Source organism: Sycon ciliatum, chromosome 10, assembly GCF_964019385.1.
Source record: "Sycon ciliatum chromosome 10, ocSycCili1.1, whole genome shotgun sequence".
In the NCBI taxonomy this organism is placed as follows: domain Eukaryota; kingdom Metazoa; phylum Porifera; class Calcarea; order Leucosolenida; family Sycettidae; genus Sycon; species Sycon ciliatum.
Genome location: NC_088652.1, coordinates 10,914,922 through 10,928,535, shown reverse-complemented (window position 1 = coordinate 10,928,535; position 13,614 = coordinate 10,914,922). Strand labels below are relative to the sequence as shown.

The following is a 13,614-nucleotide window of genomic DNA, read 5'->3' as shown; positions in this document are numbered from 1 at the left end:
CAACACTCCCTGTATAAAGTCCAGCCAATAAGGCATCCCCTATCCCGTGTTCAAAATTAGAGACAGGAGCTGCTGTGAGCAGTGAATATTAATTAGCAATAAAACTGCCTCTCCCTTTAATCCTTTATATAATTCACTTCTCAAGATAAAAATAAGACTTATACTTAGTATTGAGGCTCCCCTGCAGCCACTTCATTACATAAAAAACCCTACAAACACCATCCTCGAATCAAGTGGTCTCTTCGCAGACGCTGCAAATTACAATATCTCAATCATTGTGCATGCACACACACATACACACACATGCACACACCCACACAACGCCAAAAAAATACCAAGAAAAATGACAAGAATCGAAAGAGAATAGGCTATGAAGGAGAGCCAAGGATTAATTTATTGCGCGCGGGCGCACGCGCGCGCGCACACACACACACAAACTTATACAACACCAAGAAAAGAGTAGAGACACAATACACACGCAACTCCAACAGCCATGCAAACGTCCACCCATTTACACGTAAAGTAAAGAGGGAAAACAAATAATTTTACGAAACGAATGCATACGTGGACGGGTGCACACACGTTTACATACATGTACATGTATTAGTGTAAGAGATTAACACAGTGCAGTAGTCAGCATAATACTAGCACATGCTTTGAGTGCAAGAGCAAGCTTCACCATTGCTCATGGCCATGGAAATGTTCAGCAGCACTCAGTTCCGCAAGCTTCTAAAGATCAGCACACCTGGAACAAAATAGATAGCACAAGGATACGCTTATTACCGTAATGATGCATGGAAGCACACAACTACCAAGTTCTCAACGAATGTGATGCTCACTGAAAATCCATCCACTCAAAGACCTGTGAACAGGTGACGGTGGGGACAATTATCTATTACTAATACAAGGAATAAAATCGTTTGTGCACACTCAAGACGCACAGACACACCAACATGCATGTAGTGTACTCCACAGTGTTTCACTTCACTGCAACTAAATTGATATGAGATGATTTTAACAATCTGTACGGCGTTACCGTCAGTCTAACAGTCTTCCCCAAGATGGAAATGCAATGATATGCTGTCACGAGGCAAAAACCAGGCTTGTATGCAAACCATGCTTATATGCACCACTGATATTTTTGCCAGGCTTGTATGCACATAGAAGCCAGGCTTCTGCGCGCGACACGCGTAGATCTACCACTGACTACCGGTATGGCAGCAGTTTTACTATGCACCGTACATTGCGCATGCACTCTTTACCTACCCGATCCGCGCTTGCATAGAAGCGAGGCTTTTACGCGCGACAGGCTTATATGCATTTGACCCGTTTGATTTTCAGGCTTCTATCCGCGATGTGCTTGTATGCAAACCCGGCTTTTATCCGCGACATTACGGTACTTCATGGAATACGAGTATTATTGCTGTAGTACGTTATTTTGTGTACGCCGTGTGTACGTCATGTTGGTGCATGCGCGTGTTGCTGTGGTGTGAAAAGCAGTCTTCATCTTGAGTTCATCATGTCTTTGTCTTGAGTTCGTCATGTCTAGTAGTGTTTCTTCGTCGTGTCAATAAACAGTCTCTAAATGTAGTTATCGTCGTCCCTTTGTATAAGTGTGGAGATGGCACGGGACTGGGAGCAGGTAGAGAAAGGCAGTTACAACACTATCTTGAGAAGCTTTTTCTTGTCGTCTGCATACAAGTTATCTCCTACTACTACTACTAGTACACTGGCACTGCGTTTGTCGATCCCATTGTATTTGACATCATACTAGAGGAAGAGTGTCGTGGAGTTCACATAATTATCACAGGACAAAAATACATTTCTCATGAAATAAAATTGATGATAGCTAGACGATTGATACAAAGTCTTTGCAGTCCTTGAGGACTGATAGTATTGTCACGCAACTATTACGAAGTCGTTGATTACTTTTAGGGCATTCATTCAAGCAACATCAAACAAACGCGATACGCTACTTGAAAATGGAAACAAATTCAAGCATAACGACAGAACAGCAGACCAGTCGAAACGAGTAAAAGCTTCCATACCTCAGTCATTGTCCCGTTGGACAGCCTTTTGACACGGTGGAGAGGGGACGGCTCGATACCGGGACGCTTTGACAGCCAAATTTGTATACACCCAAACCGATCATCAGCGTTGATTTTTCACTCGAAATATGTTTGTGGAAGGAAACTGGCATGTTGAAGTTTGCTCTGGGGCCAGAGTCAATCGAACTGAGCCACTCCTTTGTGTTGACCCATTGCCTCCAAAATGCCCAATTTTTCGCTTCAAAAAGTTCAAATCAGAGGTGGCTCCAAACCGGACACATTTTAGAGTGCACGTCAAATTCACTCTGGGTCTGAAATTAGGTAATTGCTATCGCTCTACGACGGCCAGTACAGAGTAACAATAAGCCTTGTGTGTGCTTCCATTAGTTTTGATTGGTATGCGGTGCTTTATTGGCGAGTGGCGAGCCGCTGTTTACCTGCGACAAGAAGTTGATTTTTCGAAAGTCGTAAAACTCAAGTCGCAGTGCGAAGCAACACGTCAAAAACGCACCTGCTTGATATGGCGCTTCGGGTCATCGCAGAGCCATGAAATCTTGGTTCGGAGTATAACACATCGTAGTCTCACTGTGACATATGTTTTCTAATCAAAATACCAAGAGAGAAAGTGAATATTGAGTCAGTTCCGGTTTGCAACCTGTGTCCTATTTGAAACCGTCCCCTCTACAGGCAGCTCTTGTCCAGTCAAACAGGGTATCCTTGTGACGTCGAACGAAAGAGAGTGTCAGTGTATCTGACTCGTCAGATTGGAACTGCGCTGATCTTTTCTCGTTCTCCGCTTTCTGCTTTCATCCCGCGCACTGATGAAACCGTTCAAACGTCTTACTGTCAGCAAATGCACAGCAGAACTGGCAGCCATGGCCAGTCAAACAGGGGATTCTTGTGGCGTCGAACGAAAGAGAGTGTCAGTGTACCTGACTCGTCGGATTTGAACTGTGCTGAATTTTCTCGTTCTCCAATTTCTGCTTTCATCCCGCGCACTGAGGAAATGTCTTCAGAGAACCACAAGACGCTTTCTAGATTTGATTTTGAACGTCTCCTTTTCCTCCTTGGTTACCTCGAGACATATTACTGTCAGCAACTGCACAGGAGAACTGGCAGCCATGGCTGCAGTGAAGAAAGGAACGCGCTGCCATAAGGCAAGCAAAACTGAAAAGGAGTTTGTTCTTGTTTTACTACACACAGGATGGTGTGACTGGATAAACTGGACTCCTGGACCGTGAATAGGGGACTTGTGGAAAAAAGTGTACTCCTTATAGGGGATTGCGCGGCTGGATGGAGCTGATCAAAATTGAGTGGACTCCTGGACTAGACTCTGTATAGTGGATTTTGGACCAATGGACTCTATATAGGACGCTGGACATCATATAGTGCATGGACTTTATACTGAGTCCAACATATACAGTACAGCCAAAAACAGAGAGGTTCCAGGCTGTCCAAGAGAGTGCTCAATACTGAGTGGTAGAGCTGGTTCAAACAATAGGAGGACAGAGGAAGTGTTTTTACTCAGAGATTCACGCACTAAGCGATCATCAGAAAACAGTAATGGGAAATCTGGATCAGTATTGGTTTATACTCACAAAGCAAAGTAAATAGCTGCAGCATGGCGCAAATCTAAAAGTTGTGAATGGCGGCAGTGCAAAGCGTGAATGACAGCAGTGGTGAAAGGTGACAACCACTGGAGCTGGTGGACTCTTACTTAATTAGGTGATGGCTGTAGATGGTTTAAAGTTCCAAAGGTAGTACTTATTCTCATGGCGACACTTCGACACAAGCTCACTCCTTTTGTTGAGAGAGAGGTGCTTGGGTGCTTGCGCGATTGCCAATTTTTTTGCCAGGCACAGGTTGCACCTTTTGCTATTGTTGCTGTAGGCCGCTGCTCTGCGGTGCACCGCCCATTGAATGCTGCATGCCTTCCCTTCATCCTTTTTGGTCCAGACGTACTGCGATAGGCAGGTGTCCTTCTCGTGTTGTCTGTGGCGGAATGAGGATTGGTGGTTATAGTAGCGTTGTTTGAATGTTGTTGCTGTTAATCCAGTATATTCCTTCTTCTCCAAACCTGCAGTGACTCTTGCCTTATATACAATGCTCTCCGTTAGACACGCTCCGTCCAGTGGACATGAGTCTTTCGCCCGACAGTTACAAGTCCTGGTATCGTTTTCACCTCCGTTAGCTTGTTTCTTGGGTCGTAGAATCGCAGTACAGCCATATAAAACAATTTCACATGCTGTTATTACAGATAGGTATCATCCCATTGTTTATTCCACAATGAATTCAGGCACGGCATTAGTGATAGATTGACGAAAACTGGAAGCTTCTGCAACAAGGGAAACCCACCGATATAATCCTATTGAAATGTTGTTCAAATGGTACATGAGGGGGCGGCTGCTCCCGCGTGAAGTTGCCCCCCCCCCCCCCTCCCCCCCCCCTTAGCTACTTTATCTTTTTATCACTATGCAGGTGTAGTTTCAAAAATGGAAATCTTGGGGAGGGAAGAACAGTTGGGGAGCATTTCTGGCACTCGAGTAACAGGCGCTGCGTCAAGGTGGAGCAGGCACTGCACAAAAGGATATATGCCGGAACTGTGAAAGAATTTCCTGACACGAGTACAGTGAAAATAGAGAGGGAGAGAGGAAGAGAGTTAATTCACTACCAACTCTGACTTCGTGTGCCACCATTGTCAAATAAGTGTCTGAGATAATCAGCAGGAGCCTTTTGTTACATCAAGTGCGAGAACGCGTATTTTTAGCATCTCTATCATCACATAGACAGTGTCTACATGGAACAAGTTGACTATTTGGAATAGGAGGAGACAGGATGATGGACAGAAACAAACGGCACAATATAACATGATACAACCCACCATTGACTAAAACGGAAGCCACAGACATTGCATGTAAAAAAAAACTCTGGCTCATCACCAAACACTTTCCTTCTAGTTATTAACAACTTGGGCACGACGAGAGACTAGGGAAGGAAAAAGCAAAATTGATGTTCAAGTGCATGTGGAAGTTTGAACGGACGAAAATGCCACAACCTCAGTGTCAAATTAGCTGGGATCACACATTCATCAGCCTACTCTTACGGCACCAAGCGGTCTTGTGTATGCATGGCTGAGAAACTGGTGATACTGGAGATATTGTAGGCACCCAACATAAACAAAAAAGCCAAAGTGGCTATCAAAATGCCAACATGAGAAAATAATTGCCTGTTCTCCTTCTTACCATCGATTGCACAAACTATTTGTCGACATCCACCCGTATAATGTTTTCTTCCCATGATGCTCTCTTGTTCTCTTCACCCTGCTATACCGCTCACCTGGTGTTTTCTTTCTTCTCTTGCTGAACTGATAGCAACGGGATTTCGTAACCTCCCTCCCCCCCTGCTGTGCTTCTTAGAATGGTATCAACTTTACTTCCTCAAGTTCCCCTTTGAACAAATGGTGGAATGCTACGTTGTGGAAAGGGAGCAAAATTTTGTAAATGGCATTTATTTAAATCCAATTTATTTTCCATTATCAGCGGGAATTCACAACCAAATGGGAACTTCCACCTCCTATAACCGACACCATCCGCACCATGTCTCCCTAACTAAAGTATCACTTGAAATGTCACACTAAAGTCGCGCTTTGCCACCTTTGCGCGCTATGCCACCTGCTTTTTCACGCTATACTCATTTTGCCCACCCTGTTTTAGCTACCTGCCTGGGTATAAATTTGGACCCAGACGATGTACAGGTTATCAGTTGTCTGAGGATTGCCTTAGCTTTGCTATGTGCATGAAACGCAGGGTTACAACAATGACCTAGCCGGCTGTCTCTGTTCTCTTCTGCCTTTGTGGAAATCAACATATTGGAACACTGGAACATACCTGCTTTATCATTCCTCGATTGCAGCATCTACGGAAAGAATAGTGTTGGTTGCTTTTGGCGGTGATGGCTTCGGTCATTACCCATCCTGATTTTGTTCCTTTGAAATGAAAAGTTTTTAATTTATATTAAAGAAAAAGACCAAGGAACTGCATCCACCGGCGTTTAAGTTTTCAATTCCTTTTTTATCATGATTTTTAAAATAATTTTCAGAGCTGGATTTTCTTTCACCAATACCCTTCATCTTTTCTGCAAACCGGGATTAGGGGTCTCTGATGAAGTTATAAAAACATTGCTAGGTTGGTAAACCGAGATGTTAATTATGATGTTCGTGTTATCTGCCCTCTTTTGCATGTTCAGAGAGATACGATTGCATGGGAAGTGAAAGCCTTCTAATTTTAAATACAAGCGCACACTCGCAGATGAGCCTGGACATGGCACTAACTCATTGTTCAAAGGCAGGACTGTCACTCCCGAGCCATCCAGGCTGCATTTCATCCGCAGTTAGCTCTGGCAAGATTAACAAGAGGGTTTGGCTAGTGACACCTGCTTGGCTTGTAAAGTCAATTTTGAGTGAGGACAACATAACCGAGGATGCATCACGTGATCAGTTACACAACGTGGTCTGTGTCGGTAGGTCACAACATATTCATATAGCGTAATAAGCACAATACAGTTTTCAATGAATCTTATCGTACCTTGCAATGGCACGTTTTGGCCATAACTCTTGAACGGCGGGTCAAATCGAGACAAAACATTTTCAGAGATTTTGTAGGTATTCATGCTCTTTCAACTGATTTAGCACTCGATATGAATTTACTAATTCGATTTTTTAGGGAATTTTTGTGTAGTCGGCCACCTTAACCTGCATGATGAGCTAACTAGGCAAAAAAGCAAAGTGGAGGGCCCTGAGCTTCGAAGCTCTCTCGTTAACTCGGATGGAGAGCCAAGGATTAATTTATAAAAAGTAAAAAGCACCAAGGAACTACAAGTTACGCTATACTGTCCATTAACACGACCAATTACTAAATATTCAGCTCATGCGATGACATTGCATGACACTGACCGACGGTACTGACGTTCTACAAACTAACTGGCTAACAGTTCCAGCACATCTTGGATGCGCACTCCAACAGCCTTCCAACTTGGAAGCTTGTAAGTTATGTGCAAGATGTGCTAGAGCTGTTAGCCAGATAGTTGTAGAACGTCAGTACCGTCGGTCAGTGTCGTGCATTGTTATAGCATGAGCTGGTTGTTTAGTAACTGGTGGTGTTAGTGGACATTGTTTAGTAACTGGTGGTGTTAGTGGACATTGTTTAGTAACTGGTGGTGCTAGTGGACATAATAGTGTAACTTGCAGTTCCTTGGTCCTTTTTTACTTTTTTATCAATAGTTATAGTATGGAAAGGGACCAGAGAGCTACAAGTTATTCTATAACTTGTAGTTCCTTGGTCCTTTTTCTCTATCATAAATTAATAATTGGCTCTATAGGATATTATGTGCCAGAACTTTGCAGCCTAGAGAGCGTGTGTGGGCAGGCGTGTGTTTACCGCCATATTGCCAGGTGTGTCTTTACCACCATATTAACAACTATAGGATATTATGTGTTGCTCCTTACCTGGGAGCTTGCGCTATTCCTGGTGACTTGAATTATCACTTGACTGACTCAAGACTGCCATCCAGAGCACATGAAAAGTCCATCGAACCGTCCACTCGGCAAACCTTCAAGAAAGCACCACTCCCTGCTCAATACACAGTATTTCGAGGAATTCACCCCTCATCAGTTGAGCTTGAGTAGGCTGAGGAAGACCACCACTTATATAGTGCTCTTCAGGCAAAAACATCACCAGGGATACAAACTTACGGGTACCGCTTCGTTTCAAGTGCGACAAACACCTTGTGACACCAGATAGCAGCACGAGTCAGTGTCGCTCATGGAGGTGCTGAAAAGACGCAATTATCGTCGAAGTCGCACAAACCTCTTCTTTATAGATGATATCATTTGTTGCAAATGATGCAGACAGCTTCTTGAGTCTTCAACTGCGTTAAATAACTGAGGAGGGGGCACCCAAACACATGTAGAGGAGGGTGTTTCGAATAGGAACGGTTTGAAAGCAAAAGTGTGTAGACCCAAACCGATCATCAGCGTGGATTGTTCACTCGGAGCTCTTTCTCTCAATACACTACACTGCAAAACCTCTGGGATATCTAGCCTGGACTGGTACTGTTGCTACTCTCAGAATGCTTGTCAAGCACTGCCCCAAGAGTCTCCTGTTTTTGAACTGCGCGCATGACGGGCGGTCTTTTCCAATTTTAACAGTCTTCAGTCGGTAGATGGTGCAAAAATGTGTATGGCAGGTGTAGTCTCCTAGCCACAAAAGCCTGAAAAATGAGGGTCACATGCACCAGTACTATAGTATCGGTTCGCTTATGGTTGATCAGTAAAGGGTTAAGATTACCAGTAGTGGACTAGTGCACTTTAGCATTCGTTTTCATAGAATATCTATATTGGCAATAATATCTCATAATTATGATCTGCATTCAACATTGATTTTTTCTAATTTCAGAATTTGCTGCTTGTTCATCGGTCACGTGCCAGCAAAATGCCCTCTGTAATTCGACAGGACAATGTGAATGTAGAATGCCTTACTATCACGATGGTACAAGTTGCTCTCGTAAGTGAAAGCAATGAGTTGGATTGCTCAGACCTGGCGGCAGTTAGCCTACTGTTTGGTTTATCCACCAGTACAAAGTACACACATAGTCTAATTATAGTCCATTCACCAGATATGAATTTGGAAAATTCTTTTTTCATGCCTAAGTGTCTTTCCCTGAAACGAGTTAATTTTTTTATGACTTGGGGCTCCCCGCGTGCTAGTTTGCACATGAAGTGTTTGGGTACGTGAGGGCTGCGTCCCACCCGCCTGTGTGGATTCACAGGAAGTGTGAGTTACGAAGTCCAAAGAAAATGTTGAGCAGTCTCTGATGAGATGACGACTTCACCATACCTCAGCGATTAGAGCAGCACTAGATTCAAGCGAGGGTCCCTGTTTCGAGTCCTGGTGGTGACAGTGAACATTTTTCTTCAGACTTTTCCCTTTTGTGTCTTTCCCTCCAACAAGTGATTTTTTTACTTGGGCTCCACGCGTGCTAGTTTATACGTAAAGTGTTTGGGAACATGAGGGCTGCGTCCCACTCGCCTGTGTGGATTCACAGGAAGTGTGAGTTACGACGTCTGGAAAAAATGTTGAACAATCTCTGCTGGGATGACGACTACACCATAGCTCAGTGGTTAGAGCATCTCTAGCTACAAGCGAGGGTCCCTGGTTCGAGTTCTGGTGGTGTAAGTCAATTATTTCTTCAGATTTTTTCCGTTTGTGTCTTTCCCTCAAACCAGTTAATAATAACAATAATAATAATTTGAAAGTCGGATATTGAGCCAATAATAAAAGTAGAAAGGAAATTTTTGGGTCGCAAGTTTCCAGGCAAACACACATCCAGTCAAATATGGGACTTGTCAAAGTATCTGAACGGTTTCGGTCCCTTCTAATCAAGGATTTTACAGGGAATGGTTCAAGTTGGAAAGACTAAAACTTCTATAGCGTAAAGATAATGAGATAACAACACTTGTGACAAGGTGGAAAATTATCTAGTTCAGAACGACACAAAATTCGAAGGAAAAGAATAATAGTGCCAACAACATAGTGTGCAAATTAAGTTACATTGTTATCACCTCGACGAGGAGTAACACCAAACAATTGCAGCGATAACACATTTTCTTTCTGTACGCAAAGTTCAGGATGCAACCTAAGGATATACAAAGCTTCTAACACAGCCAACGCAACGCACATCTACCACGTTACAATATTGAGAAAACATTATCACTACAAATCACGACAATTGTTACGGGTTGACAGATATTGCTTGATCGACAAAGTGCGATTCTTAGCTTCGTTCGGTGTTGTCTCCTCTAATGTCCCGTCATCTTAGCTCTTCGCGGCACCACCACTATCAATCTCTGTCTGTTTCCGCGGCCTTCCACGTTTCCTGACACTGGTCGTTGTGTGTGCGATGCCCAGCGTGCTTTCAGCTACGTCTCCTCCACGTGCGATATTCTGTTGAGCTTCTTACTCCAACTTGTCCGGTGTCCGATGTAGAGATTCGTTTTCGCGGTCCACCATGTTTTCGAAAATTCACTGTTCTTGTCACTTCCGTTGCCGTTGCGTCCTCACCAGTCCGTATTTTCACTTAGCTTCGCGTAACCCTTCCCACCACCGTAAATTTTGCAACCTGCCACTAAAAGCTGCTTTCAGCCGTTTTTCTTTTGTGCCAGGTGTACATCATCTGTATCCAATCCATTGTTCATGCTTGGTGACCAGCTCCCTGTGAACAGCTGTTCTATCAGTGCCAACTTGATAATTAATGGAACCTCTGTCTATATTTGCATGAGAAACAGTGTCTGTGAGGCATAATACAGATGTCTGATATATGAAAATGGTCCAGGTCAGCAACATTTTGCCCAATTACCCTCAAAAACCTTTGTTTTCCAGGTCAGTTTGTGTCTGACTTGACCTTAAAGAAGAAAAACATGAACATCTTTGCACTAATTTTTGAAATTTCACCCTCTTTGTAACACATTTGAAGTAAATTTCGCATCCCGCAACAACTTTTGAAACTGAACAGTTGAATTCAAGGCTAGTAGAAATTCCCCAATGCTTCAGTTTTGTGCCAGGTACATCCCTGGACGAAGCAGAGCATCAAGAAAGACTCAATAAAGGATTATGATTAAAATATTTCCTGAAGAGATGTGTGCTAAAAACTCCGCAAAATTGCAAAATCGTACATTCTTCTAGGCACCGTACGGCAAGATTTATCCCAATTACCCCCCCCCCCCCCTTCGCCCAGGAATGTTTCTTGCACTCAGTACACATGTAGGAAGGTATAGAAAAGTAAAACTGGACAATCTTCGGACCAAATTTTTCCTATTGAGCTACCTTAAAGTCTCCCACATTGCGTCCGTCTCCTGAGTTATCTGTATCTGCTTCTCAGGGTCAGGTGGTTAATACCAAGAACTACCAGAGGTCAGTTATTGGCGACACTTCCGTGGTTGACGTGTGCCGTTTGTGTGGAGGTCCGGGGGAGACTTTGGGGAGGTCTCCAAGGTCGTTTCTCATCTCCTGTACATGGATGACATTAAATTGTACATCGCGACCAGCTTAAGCCCATCATCAACGTCGCCCAGATCACACCTTCGGTCATTGGCCTGGTGTTTCGTGTTTCGAAGTGCGCCACGCTTCATGTACACCGGGGTGTGCTTGAGTCAAGTGATGCAGAGCCTGTCGAAAACACTATTGGGCATGGCTTTACGCACTCTGCAAGAAGATAACATGTACAAATACCTCGGCTTCATTGAATCAGCTTCACTGCAGCATGGGATAAGGAGCAAGCTTCGTGAGGATTGTGGAAAGCGATTAGATGCGATCTTCGGGGGGGGGGGGGGTAATTGCTGGATATTTAGCAAAGGCTGTAAACACATACGCGTTGCCACTGCTCACCTACAGCTTTGGTATCATACACTGGCGACACATAAAATTAGAGCAGCTGGATGTCTTACATCAGGAAGAAGTTCACCAAGAAGGGATGGCATAACCCTCGGGCTGACACAGAGAGAGTGCATTTGGTGCTCTGAATGCGGCCGTGGATTCCAGAGTATGGTAGATCAACATGAACGATCCATCATCCAAATCAATAAGTACATCAAGGGCCACCAATACCACATTGCCATTGCTCTCTTGAGACAATAACATCATGCAAAAAAACTCTGTCTCCAGTGATGCTGCGAATTTGTGGGGCAACGATTGGTGTGGAGGAGTCAGCCACAAAGGAGTAGGTACGCCAGGGATACCAGCGGCATAGGGAGGAGATAATCAGAAAGAAGCCTCTGCATAGCCAATTTTGGCTGATGCTGCAGGATGCTGAGGTGGATCCAGGGCTCTCCTTTGCCTGGTTGCGGTCTTCTGCTTTGCGTCCGGCGACAGAAAGTATTGTAATGGCCATACTTTTTGTAAGTGTGGATGACATTTGGACATTTTTTAGCTCCGCGGGTCGGAGTATTTTTGTCGTGGGTAAAGAATGCCCACCACCCCTAGATCACATACAGCTGCAAACTCGGTCTGTAGTCAAGAGCCAACTGCTTTTGCAGAGAACATGCCCACTGGGCACAGCCAGAGCTGAAATGAATGCCTGGCAGTTATGGAGGAATTGTGTTGAGTGCACAGCGAGGCTTCAGACTGCGAACGTCGCCAGACATTGGACGACCTGTCGAAGTAGTGGCTGGAACTTTCCGCCAGGATCGACACGAACACTGGGCCTAGTCGGGCAGAAAAAGAGCCACCTAAGCGGGAACCTCGAAGGAAAACCCAAAAGACTCCGCCATTACCCAATCCTCGGCTGCAGAACAGCTGCTCGAGGATGCGTACAGTAGAACTACTTTTGAAATTCGTTGTACCGACACGGATGGTGAGCATGAGTCGGAGCCAGAGAACACTCGTACAAGTACAGTCAGTGATGCGGGCGCGGATGTAAGTAACGTTTGTTGTATAAACACTTTGGCCCAATCACGTGCCCAGGATCCTGGCCGCAGTCAGTCAAGCTGCAGTAGCAAGCTGCCAAAGTTCAGCGAACTGACCGACGAAGTGGTAGATGTAGACAGCTGGCAAGTGCTAACCAGTCCAAAACTGACAGCCAAGAACAGTGTCCTTTTCGTGGGGAGCCTGAAGCCTGACACCTGACACCTCCGACACTAAACTGACCAAGTTTGTTATAAACAGGGCAAGAAGAGCGGATGTAGACCCGAAAGTCTTTGCCTGCAAGACCTTCCCTACAGATGGTCGTGTCTCTGCTAGAATTGTGCTCAGTAAAACAGCGTTGAGCTGATAAATAACCGAGCATTCTGGCCCCAACCAGTGTATTCCCGCTTGTGGAACATTGACAAGACTTAGTATGTCACTGACTCCACCAACAACACGGCCACTGGCCATGAGCATTACGACAGTGATTATCATGCCACCCTACCCTCTCAGAGAGCACAGCTCTCGCCAGAGCAACAGGCCAATAGACCGAGTATGCCAACAATATTTGAATGACAGAGACAGGACCACTCCGCCTGATGCTCACAAATGCCTTTCGCATACTGAATAAGATTGGCGAGCTCCAGCACGTCCTCATGCACCATAATGTTGACCTGGCAATGGTCACAGAGACCAAACTGACTCAGGAGAAAGCCATGCCAGTGGAAAAATCCATATCTGGCTACCACCTTGCTATACGGCGCGACAGAACAGCACAAGGTGGTGGGGTTGCAATTTGGGTGAAGGCTGGCCTACCATATTAGGGGCGTCGGAAGCAGTTTAACATTGGTGCGGCGAAAGTGTGAGAGGGGGGTCCGGGGTTCGTCCCCCGGGATTTTTTTTTGGAAAATTGGGCCTAAAAGGCCATATTTTTAATGCTACCGAATAATATGAGAAATAAGAATATGCATGCTGATGACACACCGCATTGTCGATGTAAAATATGGTACCTGTACAAGAGTCGACAAGCCATCAACAAGGTTGAAAATGTTAAAAAAAAAAAAAAAACTTCCAAAATTATTGGTGTGGCTTTGGCCGCACCTGCCGCACCG

General features: G+C 44.7%; 1 protein-coding gene across 5 annotated transcripts in view; it reads left to right on the top strand.

Annotated features, from left to right (window-relative positions):
* Positions 1-13,614, top strand: part of LOC135825798 (sushi, von Willebrand factor type A, EGF and pentraxin domain-containing protein 1-like) — a 579,302-nt gene that overhangs the window by 472,981 nt on the left and 92,707 nt on the right. For 4 of the 5 annotated variants that reach the window (XM_065338421.1, XM_065338423.1, XM_065338420.1 and 1 more), the window contains 2 exons: positions 6,294-6,566; positions 8,501-8,608. The exons of the other annotated variant lie outside the window; for it this stretch is intronic. In XM_065338421.1, coding sequence (XP_065194493.1) covers positions 6,294-6,566; positions 8,501-8,608 — 381 coding nt within the window. The remainder of the gene's footprint in view (positions 1-6,293; positions 6,567-8,500; positions 8,609-13,614) is intronic. 5 annotated transcript variants of the gene reach the window in all.